The sequence below is a fragment of the Coregonus lavaretus genome (assembly GCF_964263955.1).
Source record: "Coregonus lavaretus genome assembly, contig: HAP1_SCAFFOLD_1543, whole genome shotgun sequence".
Classification (NCBI taxonomy): domain Eukaryota; kingdom Metazoa; phylum Chordata; class Actinopteri; order Salmoniformes; family Salmonidae; genus Coregonus; species Coregonus lavaretus.
Window position 1 is genome coordinate 85,000 of NW_028163675.1, and position 23,466 is coordinate 108,465.

General features: G+C 47.6%; 1 protein-coding gene across 1 annotated transcript; it reads left to right on the forward strand.

Moving 5' to 3' along the window:
* Positions 1-2,641: 2,641 nt before the first annotated feature.
* On the forward strand, positions 2,642-22,552 carry LOC311117886 (axin-2-like). Its single transcript, XM_084192787.1, has 10 exons — positions 2,642-2,836; positions 4,400-5,343; positions 8,291-8,422; positions 11,202-11,304; positions 13,129-13,269; positions 13,473-14,191; positions 14,459-14,683; positions 14,980-15,321; positions 16,311-16,502; positions 20,728-22,552. The coding sequence occupies exons 2-10, from the start codon at positions 4,514-4,516 to the stop codon at positions 20,852-20,854; spliced, it is 2,811 nt and encodes a 936-aa protein (XP_084048913.1). The 5' UTR covers positions 2,642-2,836; positions 4,400-4,513; the 3' UTR covers positions 20,855-22,552.
* Positions 22,553-23,466: the final 914 nt, after the last annotated feature.

Here is a 23,466-nt window from a genome sequence, read left to right on the forward strand (position 1 = left end):
GGTGGCCGGTAGCTAGCATGGAGAGGACAGGTCAGAGCTGTTCAGGATACAATATACCCCCAGCCATAAAAGCACCAAAACATCAGGGGTAGCTAACCCTGCCCCTGCTCCTCTCCCCTGTTATGTATATTTTTATAGGGCCAGGGCAGAATAGGGTCAGTAGGGCCAGGGCAGAATAGGGATCAGTAGGGCCAGGGCAGAATAGAGGTCAGTAGGGCCAGGGCAGAATAGAGGTCAGTAGGGCCAGGGCAGAATAGGGGTCAGTAGGGCCAGGGCAGAATAGGGGTCAGTAGGGCCAGGGCAGAATAGAGGTCAGTAGGGCCAGGGCAGAATAGAGGTCAGTAGGGCCAGGGCAGAATAGGGGTCAGTAGGGCCAGGGCAGAATAGAGGTCAGTAGGGCCAGGGCAGAATAGAGGTCAGTAGGGCCAGGGCAGAAAAGGGGTCAGTAGGGCCAGGGCAGAAAAGGGGTCAGTAGGGCCAGGGTAGAATAGGGGTCAGTAGGGGCAGTGCATAATAGGGGTCAGTAGGGGCAGAATAGAGGTCAGTAGGGGCAGAATAGGGGTCAGTAGGGCCAGGGCAGAATAGAGGTCAGTAGGGGCAGAATAGGGATCAGTAGGGCCAGGGCAGAATAGAGGTCAGTAGGGGCAGAAAAGGGGTCAGTAGGGCCAGGGCAGAATAGGGGTCAGTAGGGGCAGAATAGGGGTCAGTAGGGGCAGAATAGAGGTCAGTAGGGCCAGGGCAGAATAGAGGTCAGTAGGGCCAGGGCAGAAAAGGGGTCAGTAGGGCCAGGGCAGAATAGGGGTCAGTAGGGGCAGAATAGGGGTCAGTAGGGGCAGAATAGGGGTCAGTAGGGGCAGAATAGGGGTCAGTAGGGGCAGAATAGAGGTCAGTAGGGCCATGGCAGAATAGAGGTCAGTCTCAGTAGGTGGAGGCTGAGGTGTCCTCGAAGGGGGCCCTGCCATATCAAAGGCCCAACTGGCCCCTGGCAGCAGTAGGAGGTATAGGGGCTATTTCCATGGGGATGGGGTTTTACCTCTGTGCATTTACTGTCAGAGGTCCCCCCCCCCCCTGCATGGATATCCAAATAAACACTGACCTGGTCAGCCATCTTGTTCAAAGACTAGTTTACAGTGTACTTAGTAGCTCTACTAATCACTGTATGGAGTCCCAGAGGGGACAAACAAGGCAGTCTTATAAAGTAACATCCAGATGTCCTTGACACCACTGTCTGCCACAGACAAAAACAGGCCCCACAGCTGCCTGCGCCAATCAATGAGTGCATTATGGGTAAAATGGCTGGGTTGTCTACTACGGGCCTTCTTCTCTTCATCAGCTCATCACATACTCCTCCTCCTCCCCCCTTTTTGTGGTGTAAAAAGCCAGACATTGTTATCATTGATATAAAAGGATGCCTCGTGTGCCAGGATTGTAGAGCAAATGGGACACTAATAAAAAGGAGATGATTGATTATTATTTTTTTGATTAAAAGGAGAAGCGGTTGTACTCTGCGGTCCTCTCTATCCATATGATATAGCCTAGCTATTAATCCTACATTCAGACTGATGGAAAGATTTCTCTATTGTGAGATCAACATGATAGTTTTAAACAGAGGTATTTTCAAGCTGTAAAACAGACTCATATTTTCAGTTATGATTGTGTAACATTTTAGTCGTTTAGCAGACTCTCTTATCCAGAGCGACTTAGTGTGCATACATTTTTTTCTCATAATGGTCCCCGTGGGAAAGGAACCCACAACCCTGGCTTTGCAAACGCCATGCTCTACCAACTGAGCTACACGGTAAGGCAGTTGTTCTACGCGAATGAGACGTTAAGAAATGATATTCTTCAATAATCAATGGGTTATTATAATATATGGTTAATTGTAATGAACATAGAATAGCAGTAACTATTGCAGATTGCACCTTTAATAACCCCTGTGTATATCATACATTTACCCAACCTGGCCACTTGAAGGAGCTGTGGAAAAATGTATTTCAATGTGCTGGTGAGATGTGTCATATATACATTTCAACTCCACATGGCATCTATAGATTATGTCGTCTTTATTTGTTCATTTGACATTTTAGAATTACCCTGGGGAAATTGTATACCAGATTAGATAGCTAACACAACTTTGTGTCTTTTGCGCATCCCATAGATAGAAATGGGTTAATCAGGAAACTATTCGAGTCCTTAAAAGAAAAGAGCCCTGTGTCTTTAAAGTTTATGTAGCAACAGAGGGGTTGCAGGGATAATGCTATTGGGGCGGCAGATCAGTTACTTCTGACGTTCCAAAGCCTCCGGGAGTTGGCTCAAGATTTCTTGTCTTTGATAAGGTCCTAGAAACTTTGTTGTAACTTTGTGATCTGTAAAATCGCCGGTAAAAGTTATTATAATGTTTTTTGTTTTTTTATTCACCGCGGCCATCGATTCACCAGTCTCGGAAAACATGAAAAGATAAAGAATGAATATGTGTCGGTGAATTTGAATGCACTGTGTGTTTTTTTTTTAAGGGAAAGGGGGAGTATTGTTTTCTATGTAGCTTTCGGGACTAGGCGGTCGGTTCCTTACTTTTGAAGTGCGCTGTTTTACCCTGAGCCCAGAACGTATTGGAATAGCCTACGGTATGGCATGGCAGCATAAAACGTTTGTAAAGAAAAGGGAGAAACTAAGCAGTATTTTTTCCCCTGGAAAAACTGCATTTTTCTTTCTGCAACTAACACGAAACAAATCGGACTGTAAAGGGATCTGTCGTGGACTCGACTATTGTGGATTATTATTTTTCTGTGGATAAAAAACCCCGGATACTTTTGGAAGACCGACTCGTGGATCGATGGTAAGTTACAAGAGTGTGTTCCTCGCGCTGGCCCCATTGGAGTTCCTTTGATGTTCTGTTGACTTTCTTTGAAGTAATATTGCTGTATGCAATTAACTTAGTTTGCTAGATACAGAACTCAAACAAGTATCATTCGGTGTATTGTGCGATTGTTTTTCGTTGTGATAAGTATTTGGGCAGTTTATATGAAGTTTGATACGCTTTTTAGAGGACTATTCATCACTACATAAGTATTTGGAATTCCTCCCCCCATGAGATCTGAATACTTGTCTGTGTGGTTGGACGTTGGATAAAGCAATGTAGCCTATTTTACCCACTAAAGATACACGGGCGTTATGGAATTAGGTAGTTGCACATGTATATTATTTCTGGTGCAGTCATATTTGAAAACCGCGATGTAGGCTAATGAGGATCTCGATTCGGCTGTCTTATTTCGGTGGCTGGAAGTGATCCGATATGTAGCGCTTTCGCTGCAAAGCAATTGTTACAAATTCGAAAGGTGATATATTGTTGCAGCCTCTGATGATCGGAGGCTTCAATGTAGCCGTTAGCAGCCATCGGTAGTCGGCTCCGCTTCCATGTCTATAGCCTGTTTCTCGTGGAATATAGCTTGTTAATCGGGGCCCTTTAAAAAAACTAACAAAAAACAAACAATTTGTGGTTGATGATGTTGGTAGGCGGTTTCTCTGATTTCTATAATTTTGTATCTTGGTTAGCCTACTTCAAACGGCAAGTTCAGTTCTATATCAATGCTTTCCATCACGTTTTCAAAGCATGTCCTATAGCCTAGTTTAGTAGTCTGTCTCTTGAATATTTTTAGGGTTGTGTTGTCTATTCATTCTGACCGTTTCGCTGTTTTGTGACGCTTATGATAAGCAAATAGTGAGCAGAAAGTGGCGTGCACGCCTCGTTGTGGATTGGTGTCTGTTGGTTGGTTGGTTGGTGGTGTACTGGACATGTGTTGCTCGCTGCGGCGTATTCAGGATCAGATTGGGCTTGATGGCCAGCTAATTGTTGAGGTGTTCACGAGAACACAGGCTCACTAATATCGATCTCCGGTAGGCTATTGTGTACAAATGTCGCTCTTTTGTACTTGTATTGTATTCCTTCTAGGCTACTTGGTGTTTCCGCCCAGCAGATGTTTGTGTGGTCTTGGGTTATTTTGGATTTATAATGTTCCTATGCAGTTAATGAAGTGGAGCGAGATGATGGCAACTCAAGCTCGTCAGAAGCATCACTCACTCTGTTGGCTGTTTTATGAGTTTATGCTAAACCGTGCGTGTGTGAGAACTTTTTGACCTGCCAAATTTATGTTGATGATCACTTTCAACACCAACATTTTCTCAGGAAGATATGGAGTACAATATTTAGGATGTGTCAAAGTGAGCACGCCAAATACAATCGGATGAGTCTGTATTTATGTACATCTGCCGCACCATTCCTCTCTTCTCTCTCTCTCTCTCTCTGAAAGTCTGTAAAGGTTCTGAAAAGACTTCTACTGCATTTATGCCTTTGAAGTTTCCGGTGGATCTGAGTTTGATTAGATCAATACTTCTGTTTCAGAGAGAAGACGGGCGGAGAAGCTCCCCCGCTGACTAGAGAGAGTGAGGAGATTACTGTAGCGATCAGAGGAGGCAAACAACACACAGGCTTTCTGTTGCTACTGCCTTCGGAGCCATGAGCAGAGCGCTTATACCGGACCATATCGCCAATAGCTTCCGAGAAGATGCTCCCCGTCCCCCGGTCCCGGGGGAGGAGGGCGAGGCGCTGCCGTGCTACCCCGGCAAACTCGCCATGATGAGACCCCAGGGTACCGCGGTCAAAGCGATTTTGCTCGCGCCTCCCGGTTCCACTGCAAAGAGGAATGAGGATGGACTTGGGGAACCCGAGGGGAGCGCTTCACCGGATTCGCCGCTAGCCCGGTGGACCAAGTCGTTGCATTCTCTTCTTGGGGACCAAGATGGTGCTCATCTTTTTAGGACATTCCTGGAGCGCGAGAAATGCGTCGACACTTTAGACTTTTGGTTCGCCTGTAATGGTTTCAGGCAGATGGACCTCAAGGATACCAAAACGCTGCGAGTCGCCAAAGCTATTTACAAGCGCTATATTGACACCAGCAGCATAGTGGCCAAGCAGCTCAAGCCTGCGACCAAAACCTTCATTCGGGATAATATCAAGAAGCAACAGATTGATTCATCTATGTTCGACCAGGCACAGACTGAGATCCAGACCACCATGGAGGAGAGCGCCTACCAGATGTTCTTGACCTCGGACATTTACCTCGAGTATGTGAGGAGCGGGGGCGAGAACCCTGCTCATGTGAACCCTAACGGGCTAGGTAGCCTGAAGCTGGTGTGTGGGTACCTGCCCACCCTGAATGAGGAAGAGGAGTGGAGTTGTAATGATTTCAAAGCCAAAGCGCTGGCTTCTGTGGTTGGACTTTCTGCAAAGGCGCTGAGGGCAACAGTGTCTATGAGGATGGTGGAGGTGATGGAGAAGGGGTACAGGTAAGACACTGGTCCCTTCCTATTTCACATACTATAGCCAACTAGTAGGGGAATGTTGGGGAATGCAGTGACTAGCCTAATGTGATTGGTTCTTTATTGTAAGTCATGGATAATAACTATGATATAACATCAAAAGAGCATATACTGTCTCAAAATAGACAGTTTCAAGATGCATTTTCATCTCACCTTGCTTGTGTTAGCTTGTTGTGGGAGATGAGAGATACCTTACACACACACACACTCTCCCCCTCTTGGTCTCTCTCTCTCTCTCTCTCTCCCCCCTTAGCTCTCTCTCACTCTCTCTCTCTCTCTCTCTGAAGGATAAATGTTGTTCTCTAGACTCAGAGTGCAGCCCTCTGCTGGCGCGCAGCTCTGCTGGCTCGCCTCGGTTTCCGAAGCTTTGAAATAGTTCCGCAGATAGAGGGATCGTCTTCCACGGGAAGTTAACAGAGCACGTCTGGCCCTGGCCTCGGCCCCAGCCTGTCAGCCAATAATACATGATGCCACTGCTCTGCTATGCTGTGCCTCAGCCACACACTGCTTTGGCAATTTCTAAGGATAGGGAATACATCTCATTTTATCTCGAACATGACCAATAGTAGGCTAGTCATTCGAAATGTTCAGAGCCACTTCAGAGCAGTGGTTTGGTTTCACTTATCTGGAATTCATGGTCATATGTGTATTTATACATCTCAGATATCCAATGAGTGAAAAGGGAGTGGTGTTTTGCAGAGTGTAGACCACATAGCTACAGGTGAATGTTTATTCATATCATGCATACCTCAGTTGTATCCTCCCCTTACTGCTCCTATATAAACATAGATTGTATTTACCTTATCTTAATGGGAGTGAAATATGACAATTTACTAATGTGTTAATCCAACAAGCCATTGATTAGCTGGCCTGTATATGGATGAGGGTAGCAGTAGGACATGAATCAGCTGATGATGCCCAACCCAAGGCCTGATGGTTGTCCTGAATCAATGGACGATTTAAGTTGAACATTTCTAAAGAGGGAGTCTATCAGGCTGTAGAGCCCCGGTGCCAGACTGGTGTTTGGCCTGCAGGGAGGGGAATTGGGCTACTTTTGAGTGGTTTTGGCTGGATTTAGGCTCTGATTTGCCTAGAAAGTGTCAATAGAATCTGGCAACACACTATAGGGGAGGGACCATGAAGATCATGTGTTGACAACCGAGCCTGCCCCATAGGAGGATTAAGAAGGACATGGGTTCGTATCCCAGTGAGGCATCAGTTCAGACCGATCTCCAATATTCCATCACCTGGTTAGATGGTCTTGTTCTGGTTTTTAATCAGAATGACAGGGAGTCAGGGCCACCCCTCTACCTCCCTCTGTAGCTGCTTCCTCTCCCTGGCATGTGGAACTCATTTCTTCCTCCTCTTCTCCCTGAATCAGATTATTCACAAAAACCACAGAGCCGCGACAGCAGACTCATTCTCTATTTTTTGCTGTTTTCTCTCTCTCTCGTGTGATTCTCCTCTGATTTCCCCCTTCTCCTTTTTTCTCTCTCTTTCTTCCCCACTTATCTCTTCCTTTTGAAAACGCTGGGATGTGGGAACTAGGCGTACTTTAGAGGGAGAGAGAGTGGAAAGGAAGGCCAGAAAGGGGTTGTGGTGGGGACTGGGAAGGGGGGGGGGGGTCTCCTCATGAAAGAAAGCAAAAGAATGAATGAGGGGGTGAGAGAGGGAGGGAAATATGTGAGGCCAGCTGTGCTAAATACCTGAGTGTTTGCAAGCCCCTCTGAAGGTCAGGTTGGAGCTGGGGCCTATGGCTTTAGTCATGCTGGGCCCCTCTCTCTCTTCCTCTCTACCCCTCTCCAACTCTCTCTCTCTCTCTCCTGCCAGTGGGCCGCTCATAAACAAGAGGCCCTTCTCCCCCTTTACTCTCCTTTCTTTCCTTTCCCTACACACTCTCACGCTTCCTGTCTTTTTTCTTCCCCCTCTCTCTTCCCTGCCCTGGCTGTGAGCTCAGGTTCTCTCTCTCCCTCCCCTCCTCCTCTTCTCTCATTCCCCCATTTCTTATTTTCCTCTGCTGGGGCAAGAATGCATCACAGCAGGAGGAGATGGGCTATGAAGCAAGAGTTATTTTTTGTTTAGTTTATTTCACTTTTGTTTATCTATTTCACTAGCTTTGGCAATGTAAACATATGCTCCCATGCCAATAGAGTGAGAGGGGGATTGGCCAGTTTTAAGGCCAGTATGACTATGGTAGTACTAGCAATGGGCTACAGCAGCCAAAGCCTCAAACACAGGCCTCTTATAGGGTGTCCAGAGAGGGAAGTGTCCTGGTCGCCCTAGACGTTTACTTACTTACACACGCACACACAGCTGTGCCACTCGCCCCCAGAGAGAGACCCTGTCACATTCCTCAGGCCCTGTGTGTAGTGGAACTCAAGTCATTACTGTCTGAGACACACGCACACACTGGTGTTGTCACGATACCAGTATCGCCATACTAGGAATCAAAGGAAACAACAGGAAGCGGACTACATTTCTTAAGGAAAACTGTCTTAATGTTGAAAAAACAGCCTTATGTTGTCACCGAGCTTCACGTTTGTTTTATTTGTGCAAGCTGTAGCACATCATATTTTACAAAAGTAGGTTTTAAAGGACCATAGATTTTAGTCTGCTTCATGTTTTCTTTTTTTGCCAAGGAAAATCTGGTATCGAGTATCACGATACTGGTAACGTGACAACACACAAACACACAAACACACACAAAAGGACTAGTTTCAAGTTTGGCAGCATAGGTCCCCAAATATCTACAACCCAGTTACACTTATTTCACAAGAAGAGAAATAAACACCCTTAGCTCTGTTTTAAACAGATGAAAGGTACAAAAAATAAATAATGTAAATGTACTCTTGTGTATCTGATGTATTGCTACCCGAAACATGTATTTAAACTGCATTGTCCTGTGTGTGTGTAGGTCCCACAGGCGAGGGGACCCGGTCAACCCGTACCATGTGGGCTCGTTTGCCCCCGCCACCAGCACCAACGACAGCGAGGTGTCCAGCGACGCCATGACAGACGACTCCATGTCCATGACCGACAGCAGTGTGTAAGTAGAGGTTAACTCTTTAAAATGTGTGTGTGTTTGCTGAGGGAAATGACTGAAGCCTCTCTGGTTTGGAGTATACTGATGGTTACTATTGTGGGAGAGTGTCATGGGAAGTAATGTTTGGAAACGTTCTGGGAAAGAGTTTTGATTCAGAGCCTCTTAGCCGAACCTGAACATTGTTTGTGGTTTCCCTGACTTGTCCTTGTCTCTGTGGGGGCGAGAGGCACAACTGGCCATGGGAACCTTAACACTAACTCATGGAGACTATTCAAAGTGTATGGAAATAGTTTTTGTTGCACAAACTGAGCCTGTCATCTGATGCTAGCTCCTCTTTGATGGGGTTCTAAGGAGGTTCCCCGGTTCTAGGCCTCGGTACAGCTCACCTGGAACTCGCACTGTGTCAGGATTAGAGAACCCTCTTGTGACCCCGAATCTGCGCGCGCGCACACACACACACACACACACACACACAGTCCTACTACGGGATGAGAGAATAGGAGCCTGCCCCCCCATGAAAGGAGCCTGGCTGTTCCTCCTGACACCTCAAAGGCCTGCTGGCCAGAGTAGAGCCAGACCAGGGACAGGAGAGCATCTAGACCTCATCCCCAGGCCCTAGCCTTGGCTCTAACCATTAGGCTACACCCCAGTCCAGCCCTCCTTAGGCCCTAGACCCCAGTCTTACAACACAGGCTCCAGCCCCATTCCCCAGTACAGTATGTTTGGAGTCTGTTTAGAGGAGAAGTGTTGCCATGGTGGGAGAGATGAGATGAAGTCTTAGTTGAGTCATGGCTGTAGTTTTGCCTCATGACACATGACCGTAATCAGAGACGCAAGAGAAAGCAATACATTTCATGAGCTCCTTTTCTCTGGTTCTCATATACAGTCAATGAACTAAGTAGACCAGACCCAGCTGCTAATGCATTAGTGCCTATGGGAGAGCCACCCCTTAAGTAGACTGGAACTGTGACCCTTTCTTTCAATGGTAAACAGCTTTTATGGGATATCTTCAATTATCACCCATCTTTGACAATAATGTTATCTTAAAGTCAGCTGTTTAGGATGACCTTGGGCCATTTGGTCTCATGACACACTTGTGACCGGAATTGCTAACTGGCAAACCGTAGTCTCTGTGAATCACGACCTAGCTAAAGAATCCTGTATGGAATAGAAATTACTTTTATTTTACAGCCAAGGGAGTGGTTTAGTAGAATATGGCAGCTATAAAGAGTTTATGATACGAGTCTGTAACTTTCTGACCGGTGTATCGATCTAGACAGGCCTAATCAAAGCACTGGTATAGAGCCTAGCCCTTGATAGTACAGGCCTAGTATCCTGCACGTACTTTGAGCCCGATGACAGCAACAGAGACGAAAGCCTCCAAAGCCATACAAACGCTCTCCTCATTTAAGATTAGAATGTCTGTCTTTATTTACATTTACATTTTCGTCATTTAGCAGACGCTCTTATCCAGAGCGACTTACATACATTTTTCATACTGGCCCCCCGTGGGAAACGAACCCACAACCCTGGCGTTGCAAGCGCCATGCTCTACCAAGTGAGCTACAGGGGACAGTGCTGCCCAGCCCTTTTATGATGGTTAAAAGGGCTGGGCAGCACGGCCAAAATTTAAATCTCATTTCTAGATAAAGAAAATAAAAGGGGGGGGTTGCTTATATCTTATTTATGGATTTGCTTGGAAGCTGGGGAATGCAGCTGCGCAGACTTCAAACATTACCTTATCTCACAAACCAGCCTTTTGATGTGGGGAGATCAGAGGCAGGCTTGCCAAATGAAGACTGGAGCAGTTCGAAGAGGGGAGGGGGCAAAGCCATGACTGTGGGATTTCAAAGCTTTGAAAGCAACAGTGAGACAAGCGGCAGGCGGGTGCACTACTCTCTCGGCTAGGCTAGGTCACTGAGACACTGCAGTTTATAGGGCAGGCTAGGCTGGCCCGGTAGAGAAACACTGGCTTTTTCTCTAGGTTGCTTGGTGTGAACGAAGTGCCTTAAGGCAATACTAGATCTGACAGAGTTGTATTTTGAGAGCTCTGTGTGGATTGGATTGGCCAGGCTTGATAGGCCCTATACTATGATTGCAGAATGTATATGGAGGGTGATCTGGAGGGTGATCTGGAGGGTGATCTGGAGGGTGATCTGGAGGGTGATCTGGAGGGTGATCTGAGAGGAGAGATTTGACTGTGATGTTTTATTAGCCTACATGTTATGATCATTTTCTCCCTGTTGGACTGACACTTTGATCAGTGGGTTTGTGTGTGCACGTTCCAAACAGTATAGTTTGCTTCTAGACTAGTCATTTCAGTTGGATTCCAGGGAAAGTCAATGGCGGGATGCTAATGCTAACTTTGTGTGTACTACTGCTGGTGATGAATGCTAACAGCTAAAGCCTGGCACAGCGCTATGAGAGGGCTGAGTGATCCTTTCTGGGCTCAGTTAAAAGGAAGTGCAGGGGTGTGTGGTGAAGTGCCCACTGCTCAGGGAGCCATGGCTGGAGATGAGTGTCAGTTTTAGGGCAGATGAAATCCCCTACTCTGTCAGAAACACAGACCTGAGCCCTAGCAGAAACCCTATCCAATGTTCACCTCTTGCTCACTACACCTCAGATTCAGAATTGACCTGAAATATATTGTATTTTTTATCTGGGTTAAATAGGGGGTGATTGAATAGCTATTAGGTGTCCAATGAGCTGCTTCCTGGTTGGGTGTGTGTTGCTGTGACTGATTGGCTGTTTGACCTATGTATCCTGTGTGTTTCCCTGACAGAGATGGCATCCCTCCCTACAAGCTGGGCTCCAAGAAGCACCTGCAGAGAGAGATGCAGCGCAACATGAGGATGAACAGCCAAGTCTCCCTACCTGCCTTCCCTGTAAGTATACACACACACACAGCCAATGTCCCACTTATTAGTGCTTTTCAGTAGTGCAACATCCATTTCCATGGGCTATTCAGGTCTGCTCTTCTATGTATAGTACCACCAACTCTATTCCACTTCTTCCATTGAACAACAACCACAATAACAACAAAGATCTGAGAGCAAAGCAGATGTCCATGTTCAACCACCCCACACACCAACCCTCGCTAACTTTGGTGTAACCCACACCCCTGTTGGGTTCCTTGAAGTCTGCAGGAGACTGTTTCAAAGCTGTTTATCCGGTGCATTCTAAAGACCCAGTGTCTTCTCTTCACACACTGATGATGCAAATATACACAGAATGGAGAGATGGGGAGATCTCCCTCCCTCTCGCGGCTTTATCTGGAGGCTCTAGAATCAACCGCTGCTCCTCCACACACACACACACACACAGCGCTTTGATCAGAGGATGAATGGAGCAAGCGCAGAGGAAAGTGACAACTTCCAACAGCGCTTGTCCCCCCCCCCCCTCCCTCGTTCAGCCTGTACCCCTCTCCCCCTCCCCTAAAACGAGGTATCTGAGGGAAGAGTTGGAGTGTGTCATGTGAGGGTCAGGGGGGAGTTGGTAACTGACAGGCTTTGGAAAGGCCAAAAGAAAGGAAAGAAGAGAGTTGGAGAGGGGAGACATGGGAAAATGAGTTTTGGGATGGCCAAACTAGCAACATCAGTAGCTAGTTGAATCAGAATTTGTGACCCCCTTTTCTTCTCCACCCAATTGTATGCTTTCTTAAAAGAGAGTCCGAGATGGAAGCTTCTCTCTCCTTCTCTTTGTGCTCTTTCACACTCCCTTTCTCCTTCTTTCTTCTTCTTGTTTTTGTTTCCCCTCTGATTGGGTGATAGCTGCCATTCCCAAGATGCAGCAGGAGCCTCAGGACGCATGGGCCGGGCAGACACTGTCTCTCTCTCTGTCTCTCTCTCTGTCTCTGTCTCTGTCTCTGTCTCTCTCTCTCTGTCTGTCTCTCTCTCTCTCTCTCTCTCTCTCTCTCTCTCTCTCTCTCTCTCTCTCTCTCTCTGTCTCTCTCTCTCTGTCTCTCTCTCTGTCTCTGTCTCTCTGTCTGTCTGTCTCTCTCTCTGTCTCTCTCTGTCGCTCTCTCTCTCTCTCTCTGTGTCTTTCTTCTCTCCCTTCATCTCTAATACAAAGAGATGGGAGGAACAAAAAGAGAGGAAGAGAAATCAAGAAAGCCCCAGTGCAAAAATGACAATGATAAAATAACAGACACACATAAGAGGAATATTGACTCTACTGTACCTCAGAGGTGCCCAGCATGCAACAGGGAAATAAATGACCCCTGCTCCTCTCTGATTTCCCTCCATCCCTCTCTCCCTCCCCTGCTGCCTGCACACATCTCCCCATCTTCTCCTCCTTTTAATCCTCCCTCTCCTTCTCCTTCTTCTTCCCCCCTGTCGATATGTGACTTTTATTCCTAGATGTAAAGCCACTGCCCCCCTCCCCCCTTCTCCCTCCCTCCCCCTAGTGAGTGTTTGATATTTGACGAGGGCCCTTTGAAGTGTACAGACTTCAGAGGGGAAGCGCTGATGGCTTGGTTGCACTACAGAGGGAAGACGCAGAGAGCCCAGGCTCCAAGGAGTGTGACCAACTGCCACCACACACCCAAGGCCCAGGGGCGGGCACTGCCAGGGGTGGAGGGGGCACAGGGGCAAGGATGGGATGGCTAGTGGGAGGGAGAGGGCTCAGGTGGAAGACAGACACCGACCCCTCCTTTAACTGTGTTACATCTCTCTCTCTCCGTCTCTCTCCTTCCCGCTCTCCCTCCGTAGCGGACGCGGAGATGTCCTAAGGAGATGACTCCGGTGGAGCCGGCAGCGTTTGCTTCTCAGCTCATCTCTCGTCTGGAGCGGCTGAAGAGAGAGCAGGAGACCATGAGCTCCCTGGAGGAGAGGCTGCAGCAGATACAAGAGGTGTGTGTCTGTGTGGATGAACTAGTAGTTGGCTTTATAGATGTGGGAATCCTTATCTGAAAGAGGTCTATGGCAATGTTCTAATTGTTTCCTTAAATAAAGGTTTTTTAAAAAGTGTGTAATTCAATGCCGTTCTTCTTCCCTGACCATGTTTGTCATTGAGATCTCTGCTAACCTAACCGTTCTGTTCTCGCTGTGTGTAGGAGGAGGAGAGGGACGAGGCCGAGGTTCCCGGCAGTAGTGCCCCCCTGCTCTCCCCCCACCCCCTGTCCCTCCTGCCCACCGGCCCCAACGATGAGGACCCCCAGGCCATTCTGGACGACCACCTGTCCCGCGTCCTAAAGACCCCTGGCTGCCAGTCCCCCACCACCGTGGCCCGCCACTCGCCCCGCTCCCGCTCTCCAGAGCACAGGACTCTTTCCCGTGGAGGCCCTGGTCTCAAGCCCCTGGTCTCACCCGGGGCCTCCAGTGGCTCCTCCAGCTTAGGGGGCTTCTCGGTAGGTTTCACTCCAGGAAGGGCCCTCGCCCTGGGCAGGCCCAGCAGCAGCACCAAGCACATCCACCACCACTACATCCACCACCACGCCGGTTCCAAGAGCAAGGAGCAGATCGAGAGAGACGCGGCCCAGAGGGTGTTGTGTCTGTGCCCCGTGCGGTCTGAAGGGGCGGAGGTGGGTCCCCCGTACCCACGCAGTCGCAGCCTGGGCAGGGAGATGGAGTCATGTGGCAGAGTAGAGTCCAACATGGGACGCTCCAGTTCCCTGTCTCGAGGGGGTTGTCGGTCAGGGGCTGAGGAGGAGGCAGCAGAGGGGGGTGAGGTCGTGCCCCTCCAGCTACCCAGCGACAGTACAGACCGCTCCCAGAACGTGTGGCAGTGGATCCTGGAGAGTGACCAGCAGGGCAAGCACCACAAACCCCACAGGTAGGGCAGTCTCTCCACTTCCTGTTGTAGTCCTCTCCCAATGCCTCAGAACTACATTTCCCATCACTTGTTTTCCTTTCACTGCAACTTACTTATTGTAGTCCTCTCAGTACATTTAAACTAAATTCTCATCACTTCGTTTCACAATCACATCCCATAGTCATTTACGTACATGCAAAGTACGTTTCACACCATTCCCCACAATTGGCCCCTCCCACTTCCTTCCATTCTCCATGCTGATTGGCTGTTTTTGTCTTTGCCCCACAGTACCCAGAGCACTAAGAAGGCGTATGGTGGCGGAGCGGCGTCCAACCAGACACACACGTGGGGCGGCGGGGGCGCCAGCGCCCATCTCCGTGCCCACAAGCCTGCCCACCCCTTCATCCAGGACCCGGCCATGCCCCCTCTGCCCCCGCCCAACACCCTGTCCCAGCTGGAGGAGGCCTGCCGCAGACTAGAGGAGGCCTCCGTCTCCAAACCCCCCAAGCAGAGGTACGAGCCGCACCCCCCACCCCCCCGGACACACACTACAATGAAGATGTTGATACTTTCACTAAAACGTTGGTGATAGTTTTCCCTGTAGACAGTGGAGTGCTAAGCTGTCTGTGTGTCCCTGTGTGTGCATATTGACACTCCCATGCATTGATCAGTTGTTTTACTATACCATTGTGATTCCTACTGTGTTGAAACCTGTCTGTGGTTAGATGGTATATGTGTGATGCAAGAGACGGTACCACCACATTGTACTGTAATAACATTCTTCTATTGTTTTCTGTTCTTCCCACCAGACACTCTACATCCAGTCTCCAGAGAGAGAAGAGCCACCCTGTGCCTGTCCAGAGTGGGCCCTGTCCAGCCTCATCCCCCCCTGGTCCCTGTCCAGTACCGTCCCCCCTCAGCCCTGCACTCACCCCTGGTCCCTGTCCAGTACTGTCCCCCCTCAGCCCTGCACTCACCCCTGGTCCCTGTCCAGTACTGTCCCCCCTCAGCCCTGCACTCACCCCTGGTCCCTGTCCAGTACCGTCCCCCCTCAGCCCTGCACTCACCCCTGGTCCCTGTCCAGTACCGTGCCCCCTCAGCCCTGCACTCACCCCTGGACCCGGCCCTGATGCTTCTCTCCAAACAGAAGAGTACGCATCTCCTCTCTCTGCTCCTCCTCTTCATCTCCTCTCCTTTCTCTCCTCCTCCTCCTCTCTTTCCTCCTCCTCTCCTCCCTCTGTTCCTCCTCCTCCTCTCCTCTCTCTGCTCCTCCTCCTCTACTCCTCCTCCTCCTCTCCTCTCTCTGCTCCTTCTCCTCCTCTGTTCCTCCTCCTCCTCCTCTCCTCTCTCTACTCCTCCTCTCCTCTCTGTTCCTCCTCTCCTCTCTCTACTCCTCCTCCTCTCCCTGCTCCTCCTCCCCTCTCTCTACTCCTCCTCTCCTCTCTGTTCCTCATCCTCTCCTCTCTCTACTCCTTCTCCTCCTCTCCTCTCTCTGCTCCTCCTCCTCCTCCAGTGTTCTTCATCGTTTTCTAACTCGTAATACTACTCCTCTGTGCTCTAACATGATATTATATGTGTAGGAGGGAGGGAGGAAGATATGCATGTCACACACACATGTGAAGTTCCAGCCTTGTCTGCTTCTTTTTCTTTCCCGCCTCCCTGATCTCTCTTTGTGTGTGTGTGTGTGCGTGTGCAGCGTGCATGTGTGTTGTAGTCCTTGCCCCCTGACTGCAGAGCCTTCTTTCATGGTGCTGAATTGACTGACCTTCAGAGAGCAGCACTAGAACTGAACAGGCCCTAGTTAGCCTCCCTCCCTCTGATGTAATGCTACAAAGCCTTGGACATGGCTGAGGGGGAGAGGAGAGCACACACACACACACACACACACACACCCTCCTGTGACTTGAGTAACATCGGGTGTGTGTTACACTGTGTCGTTCACTCCCCTCTCTCTCTCCTCTTTCTAGACAGATGTTCTCTACTCTCTAGATCATATACCAGCCTTTGCTCCTGCCCTGGTCCCCTTCCACTCTTTCTGTGTAGCAATAGCTACTACCCACCAAGCATGCTTTTTAATAATAATTGTATATAGGGGAAAGTAAGTGTGTTCACACCTCTCTCCTCTCTCTCTCCCCCTCAGACTGAGAGAGAGCAACAGGGTTCAGCAGCAGCAGGTGGCAACAGGCTGCCATGTTGCTCCAGCCATGGGTAGTGAGACAGAGGTAACCTACTTCTTCTGTGGTGAGGAGATCCCCTACCGTAGGAGGATGAAGACCCACAGCCTCACACTGGGACACTTTAAAGAACAGCTCCGCAAGAAGGGACACTACAGGTATGGAGACGGGCTATTATGGACACACACACATTAATGCACGCACACACACACACACACATATACACAGTCTGACAATCTCACACACTAGGTCACTATTATGATCAGCTTGGTAAGAAGGGGGCACCCAAAAAGTGTCTTCATAGCTCTCCTCCCTAGCTGGTAGGGTCATTAGAAACTCTATCACAACTCTATTCTGTTGGGCTGAATGCTCACATTGTCTTCATACTCTGTGTGTGTTGTGTGCAAAGATATGCCTGAGTTTGTGGTTAAAATGAAGGAAGAGGAGTGAATGAGAGACGGGGGGGTTTGCAGGAAAGAAGAGAGGGAGGGAGAGAATTTGAAGTGGGGAGTGTTTTGGGTCCCATCTGGTATTGATTTCCATGGCAAGGCACACTTAATACGCACGCCTTTGAACCCGGCCCCTTTCATTTCAACCAACAAAGACTCACACAAATGGCCAGCCTTGCAAATTCCTCACCGATGCTATCAGGCAGCCTGCCTTAAAGACACACACACACTGAAGTACACACACACACACATAGAATAACACGCACTGAAGCGCATCGGCATCATTTTCTGGGATATTTATTAGTCATATTTCATGCGTAGTTTGTTTGAATGTATAACTGTAAGTCGCTCTGGATAAGAGCGTCTGCTAAATGACGTAAATGAATGGCACATCGTTAAATGTCGGCCAAGCTTGTTTGGGATACTACGGGCTTGGTCACTATTAGAGGTATCTCCAACAGTTTAGATGATAACTCTGTTGTTCCAATGTGCTCTGGATTACAAGAATGGTATCAAGAGTCAAGCATTGGTTCATAACTAGTACAGAATGATGGTTTGTAGAGATATGATGGTAATGCATCACGTATTCAGTTTCTCTTTTAGGCCATGGAGCAAGGGAACACTCTAGGGCTGTAGCTCGGGTCCAGAGTTTTTCCTGGTCAGGTCACGTGGAACCTAGGTCTTAGGCGTGAAAAGCATGGATGCATAGTGTACATTCACTCTCTCTCTTGTCTATGTAGTTGATTATCTTGTTTCTCTCTCAAACCATTCACATTGTTAGAGGGGGATTCAAAGCTTATGGTTTTAATAGCAGTAGCAGGGAGAAGGAGGGGGGGAGAGAGAATGTGTGGAGTTGGGTCATTTGAACATGGCTTGCGTTCAACAAAGAACAGTATGGCCCAGCCCTGCCAGACAATATTGCTGCCAGATGTTGCACACTGAAAACTCTCTGCCACATAAAACATGTTCCAATGGAAATACTTATTTCTCTCGCGCTCTCTCTCTCGTTCTCTCTATCTCTCTCTCCATTTCTCTCTCTCGTTCCCTCTTTGAGCAAATAAGATCTGTGCTCCTTTGAAGTTTTTTGGAGAAGGATAGAGCCCCTTCTCCCTCCCTCCCTTCTCTGAAATAAGGCTCCAATTATCTGGCTGTCTTAGTTTCTCTTTCATGTCCTCTTATTTACCCAGTTCATACTTGGCTCGCCAGAGAACAATTGATTATTTCCCCAGTCAGAGTATTATTATTTTTCTGATTTAATAGAAGCTGTATGTGAGACCCCGTTGCACCCCCGTTTAGTGAAGTCTTCCTGTGTTTCAAATGGAGACTGGTTTTTATTAGTGAACACCCTTTCCTGTATGTGTTTGCGAAAAGTTTTTAAAAAATATATACTTTCCCCAAATCTTTATGACTTTGTCAGCCCCTCTTGTAAAACACTAGCTTTAGGAATTCCAAGGCGCAGAACGTGCACCACCCCACACATGGGCAAAATGAGGCATTTTTCCATTACAGAGTTAATGGCTGAGGTATACAGCACTTACCCTTCCTCCCCTGCTGGTTCTTCTTCCTCTAAAATGAAGGAAGGTAGTTTTGGGGGGGGGGGTAGAGGTGGTCATTAACAGGGCCAGTGTAGTCATCATGGCTGATGGGAAGAGGCGAGGACCCCCTCAGGTGGTTGGCCGCTTAGTTCAGATGGCCCCCCCCAAAGACCCCTCCCAGGCTGTCTGACCGGGACCCTTCCTTGGACAGCTTCCTATATAGCTCACACAGAGGGAAGGGCAGAGAACATGGTGTGTGTGTGTTTGACTGTGCACTAATGTGCGTTTGGAGTCAGGGTTTATAACAGGCAGACTTGCAGGCACCCAAAATCTCAGCCTTCTTTAAATTAAGGGGTATTTTTACTGAGGGCCTAATGATAACCAGTTAGTCAGAAGCTGGAGTAGCTCAGTACCAGGGCAGGACTGAGGAAATTAGAGGAAATTGGTGGATTTTGAATTGGTCCAGATCCTCTTATATCCAATAAGCCCCTGTAGGACCAGAGACTATCAAAGACCACCCCTATAATACAGATGCCATTGGTTCAGTCTGAGGGTTAGTTGAGCGTGAAGTGGTGTTGGTGCATGGTAGATCACAGGAGTTTCTCTCCTCCCCTCAGAGTCCAAAGGGCTGGGGGGAGGCTAGCTCTTGACCTCTGACCTCAGTGGCCGTCTTCTCTGGCCCCTTGCACAATGGCTCCTTTAGCTGGGGTAGGAGAAGTAGGGCTTAATGAAGGAAAAGAGACGCGCGCACACGCAGAATCTAAATGATAATGTTAAACCAGATCATATTGAATCCACATTACATTATCTTCATTATGTGTCTTGCTGAATATACGGTGCATTCGGAAAGTCTTCAGACCCCTTCCCTTTTTCAGTTACAGCCTTTTCTAAAATGGATTAAATAAATAAAAATTCACATCAATCTACACACAATACCCCATAATGACAAAGCAAAAACAGGTTGTTAGAAATTTCTGCAAATGTATTAAAAATAAAAAACAGATTTGCATAAGTATTCAGACCCTTTGCTATGAGACTCAAAATTGAGCTCAGGTGCATCCTGTTTCCATTGATCATCCTTGAGATGTTTCTACAACTTGTTTGGAGTCCACCTGTGGTAAATTCAATTGATTGGACATGATTTGGAAGGCACACACCTGTCTATAGGTCCCACAGTCTGACACAGTTCATGTCAGAGCAAAAACCAAGCCATGAGGTCGAAGGAATTGTCCGTAGAGCTCCGAGACAGGATAGTGTTGAGGCACAGATCTGGGGAAGGGTACCAAAACATTCCTGCAGCATTGAAGGTCCCCAAGAACACAGTGGGCTCCATTGTTCTTAAATGGAAGACGTTTGGAATCACCAAGACTCTTCTTAGAACTGGCCTCCCGGCCAAACTGAGCAATCGGGAGAGAAGGGCCTTGTTCAGGGAGGTGACCAAGAACCCGATGGTCACTCTGACAGAGCTCCAGAGTTCCTCTGTGGAGATGGGAGAACCTTCCAAAAGGACAACAATCTCTGCAGCACTCCACCAATCAGGCCTTTATGGTAGTGGCCAGACGGAAGCCACGTCTGGAGGAAACCTGGCACCATCCCTGCGGTGAAGTATGGTGGCGGCAGCATCATGCTGCGGGGATGTTTTTCAGCGGCAGGGACTGGGAGACTAGTCAGGATCGAGGGAAAGATGAACGAAGCAAAGTACAGAGAGATCCTTGATGAAAACCTGCTCCAGAGCGCTCAGTACCTCAGACTGGGGCGAAGGTTCACCTTCCAACAGGACAACGACCCTAAGCACACAGCCAAGACAACGCAGGGATATACCTTCGGGACAAATCTGAATGTCCTTGAGTGGCCCAGCCAGAGCCCGGACTTGAACCCGATCGAACATCTCTGGAGAGACCTGAAAATAGCTGTGCAGCAACACTCCCCATCCAACCTGACAGAGCTTGAGAGGATCTGCAGAGAAGAATGGGAGAAACCCCCCAAATACAGGTGTGCCAAGCTTGTAGCGTCATACCCACGAAGACTCAAGGCTGTAATCGCTGCCAAAGGTGCTTTAACAAAGTACTGAGTAAAGGGTCTGAATACTTATGTAAATGTCATATTTCAGTATTTTTTTTATATATACATTTGCAACATTTTCAAAACCTGTTTTTGCTTTGTCATTATGGGGTATTGTGTGTAGATTGATGAGGGGGGAAAACTATTTAATAAATTTTAGAATAAGGCTGTAATGTAACAAAGTGGGGGATGCTGTACCGTGTATGTGTTGGATACCATACTGTTCAATAGTACTGTTCCATGTAATCCAGATCTTCTATGGTCTGGTTGTGTTGGCTGTACTGTACAGATGGTTGACCTGTTGTCACTAACCCCCTATCTCCCCTCCTCTGTTACAGGTACTACTTCAAGAGGGTCAGTGATGAGTTTAAGTGTGGAGCCGTGTTCGAGGAGGTGTGCGACGACAGCTCTGTTCTGCCCAGGTACCAAGGGAAGATCTTGGGCAAGGTGGAGAGGATGGACTGATACCCCTCCAGAACTACCAGAGGAATATATAACAGAAACACACTTTATGAACAACTCTCACACACAAACACACTCCATGGACACCTCACACCCCTGTTCCACCGGATAGTCTTTAAGCTAAGAACTGATGACTGGAGATTCTAGTGAATATGCTTGGCCAGTGAAGCATGGAGGGATGGAGAGAAGAGAGTAGAGGAGTAGCCATCAACAGTCACCATTACAGGACTAGTTAACAAAAACATCTAGTCTTGGAGAAGAAAGAGGAGAAAATGGTGGACTTGGGGATGGGTTTGGATGGGTTACTCTGTAACCATGGTTATGGGTGATGGGTTCCAGAAACGATACGTGAATTGAATGACCACTGTCTGAGGGAGAAGGCGGGGACCGCTGATACCTGAGAGGCTGCTAGAGGTGAAAGTTGGGACTGGTGCCCTATCTGAGCCTATCTCTACCAACAACCCTAGATGTATATGCAGATGGACATATATAATGATTTGTTGATAAATTTAAAGAGTTTATTCATTATTTATTGAAATGTCACTCCCCCTCCCCATAGTCCTGTGGATGGACAAGCTGCTTGGAGAATTGGGAGATGTCGTCTCCAATGTTTCAAATGCAAAGTATTTCGAGTTTTCCCTCCCCTTTCCTGCCATGGCAACTAATCCTGTGGCAGAGGTCTCTGTTCTGATCAATCAGTGACTTCCTGTATATGGCGTAGCACAGGTACCACAGCCTTGTAGTCCGTCATGTCTCAGTGCCTTTGTTTTGTTGCACAGGCTTTGCATAGGGAAAGAGCCCACACTTAGGACAACATTAGCCTCGAACTGGCCCAGAGCCCCAAAATACCCCAAATTGCAGAAAACATGCTTACACAGGTTTACACCGGACATAGACAAGCCCACCAAATGAATCTATACCAACAAAGCTCAAGTTGTTTTGTGTATAGCCACCCCTCATTCCTTGATGTCCAGGCTTCTGCGCAGAACGACAGATCTGGGGTGTATTCATTAGGACGAACGGAAGAAAACTGACTGAAACAGGGAGCGACTACCTTTCCTGGATCTATCCAATAAGAAACACAGATTTTTAATTTTGTTTAGAAAAACTGGTTTTGATATGTGTCCTATTGAATATGACCATGTCTGCCTTCGGGAGACTAGTCGTCGTCGTCGTCGTCCCCCCCCCCCCCCCCTCAAAAAAAATGTTTTGTCACCCGCAAATGTTAGTGGTATTTACGCCTCTGATTGTGTCGAATTGACCAGAGTCTCCTGTGTGTCTTGTTAACCCTGCGTTGCCAGAGGAAGAGGTTATGATGCTAACACACACTACGATGATGCGTCTCAAATGGCACCCTATTCCCTATATAGTGCACTGCTTTTGACCAGGGCCCATAAGAGAGCACTATGTAGAGAATAGGGTGCCATTTGAGAGGAAGTCGTAGTGTTTTACTGAGTACAGTAGCTGTGCCTACATGGATCCCTTTACCGTGTTACTACTCTGTTGTTAGGGTAAGATACTCCCTTGGTTTTCACAAGGGGCTTATGTTCAAAAGATTTTATAATTATGCCTTTTTAGTATCTCCTTGTAATCATGTTTGTTTTATACTTTTTTCATGTCTTTTTGTTTTTGTTCCACCTGTATTAAAACTGTAAATTATGCATTCTATTCTATAGAGCTCCATTGGAAAGATGCCTCGGTACTTTAATTAATGTAATTATTATTATAAAGAGATGTAGCCTTTATTAAAATTTTATATTTTTCAAATGAAATGAGAATGCTCTACTCTGCTTTTTTTGAGTGTATGTGATGGGATGGGATCGTGTGTGTGAGATGAAATTTCCCTTGTCCCCACGAGGACAACAGCTATTTTAAGCTTAACGGTTAGGTACAGGGTTACAATTAGGGTTAGGGTAAGGTTTAGGGGTTAAGGAAAATAAGATTTTGAATTGAAATACATTTTAGATCCCCATAAGGATAGAAAAACAAGTGTGTGTGTGTTTGCGCTGAGCGATTAACAGAAATGTTGGTTCTTTTTTGTTTTTTAAACAATAAATTGACCGAAGTTGGTTCAATATTTTTTTATTCAATTTAGTTTTTTCTGTGAGCTCATTGTGTACATTTCCCTGCAGTTTCTCTAGAGAACTCAGATCATGCCTGAACTGTGCGGTGTAGTAGGGAGTTGTAGTTTCCAACAGGCCAATATTCTACATAGTTTAGCACAGAAAACGTGATCATTAACTACAATGACCATAATCCATTGTGGGCCTACTTGTCTGGTCTGTTTCTTTTACGCCTGCTACATAAGAGACTGAAGAATGCGTGATAAAGAGGGATGCATAGAGAGCCATGATGACCGTCATCACATTGCACATCTGACATACCCATCAGCTAGGATGGCAGGCTTGTGTTACTAGAGGATGATCACCACTTCCTCAACACACACTCCGTTCTCCTTCTCCCTATGCATTCATTGGCTGAGAGCATTCCTTATACCGCCGCCTTTCAAATTGAAAGGGCATCACAATCTTGTTAAAATACCATTTTCACCGCTTTCATCCGCAAAGGTCACTTAATACACTTAAAGGCCTTTTACCGTCTTCACAGGCAAGCTG

Excerpts from the sequence above, each read along its gene's own strand:
- LOC311117886 (XM_084192787.1), top strand. The coding sequence starts at position 4,514 with ATGAGCAGAGCGCTTATACCGGACCATATCGCCAATAGCTTCCGAGAA. Across the intron at positions 8,423-11,201 it reads TCCATGACCGACAGCAGTGT|AGATGGCATCCCTCCCTACA; the intron begins GTAAGTAGAGGT and ends TTTCCCTGACAG. Across the intron at positions 14,192-14,458 it reads AAGCACCACAAACCCCACAG|TACCCAGAGCACTAAGAAGG; the intron begins GTAGGGCAGTCT and ends TTTGCCCCACAG.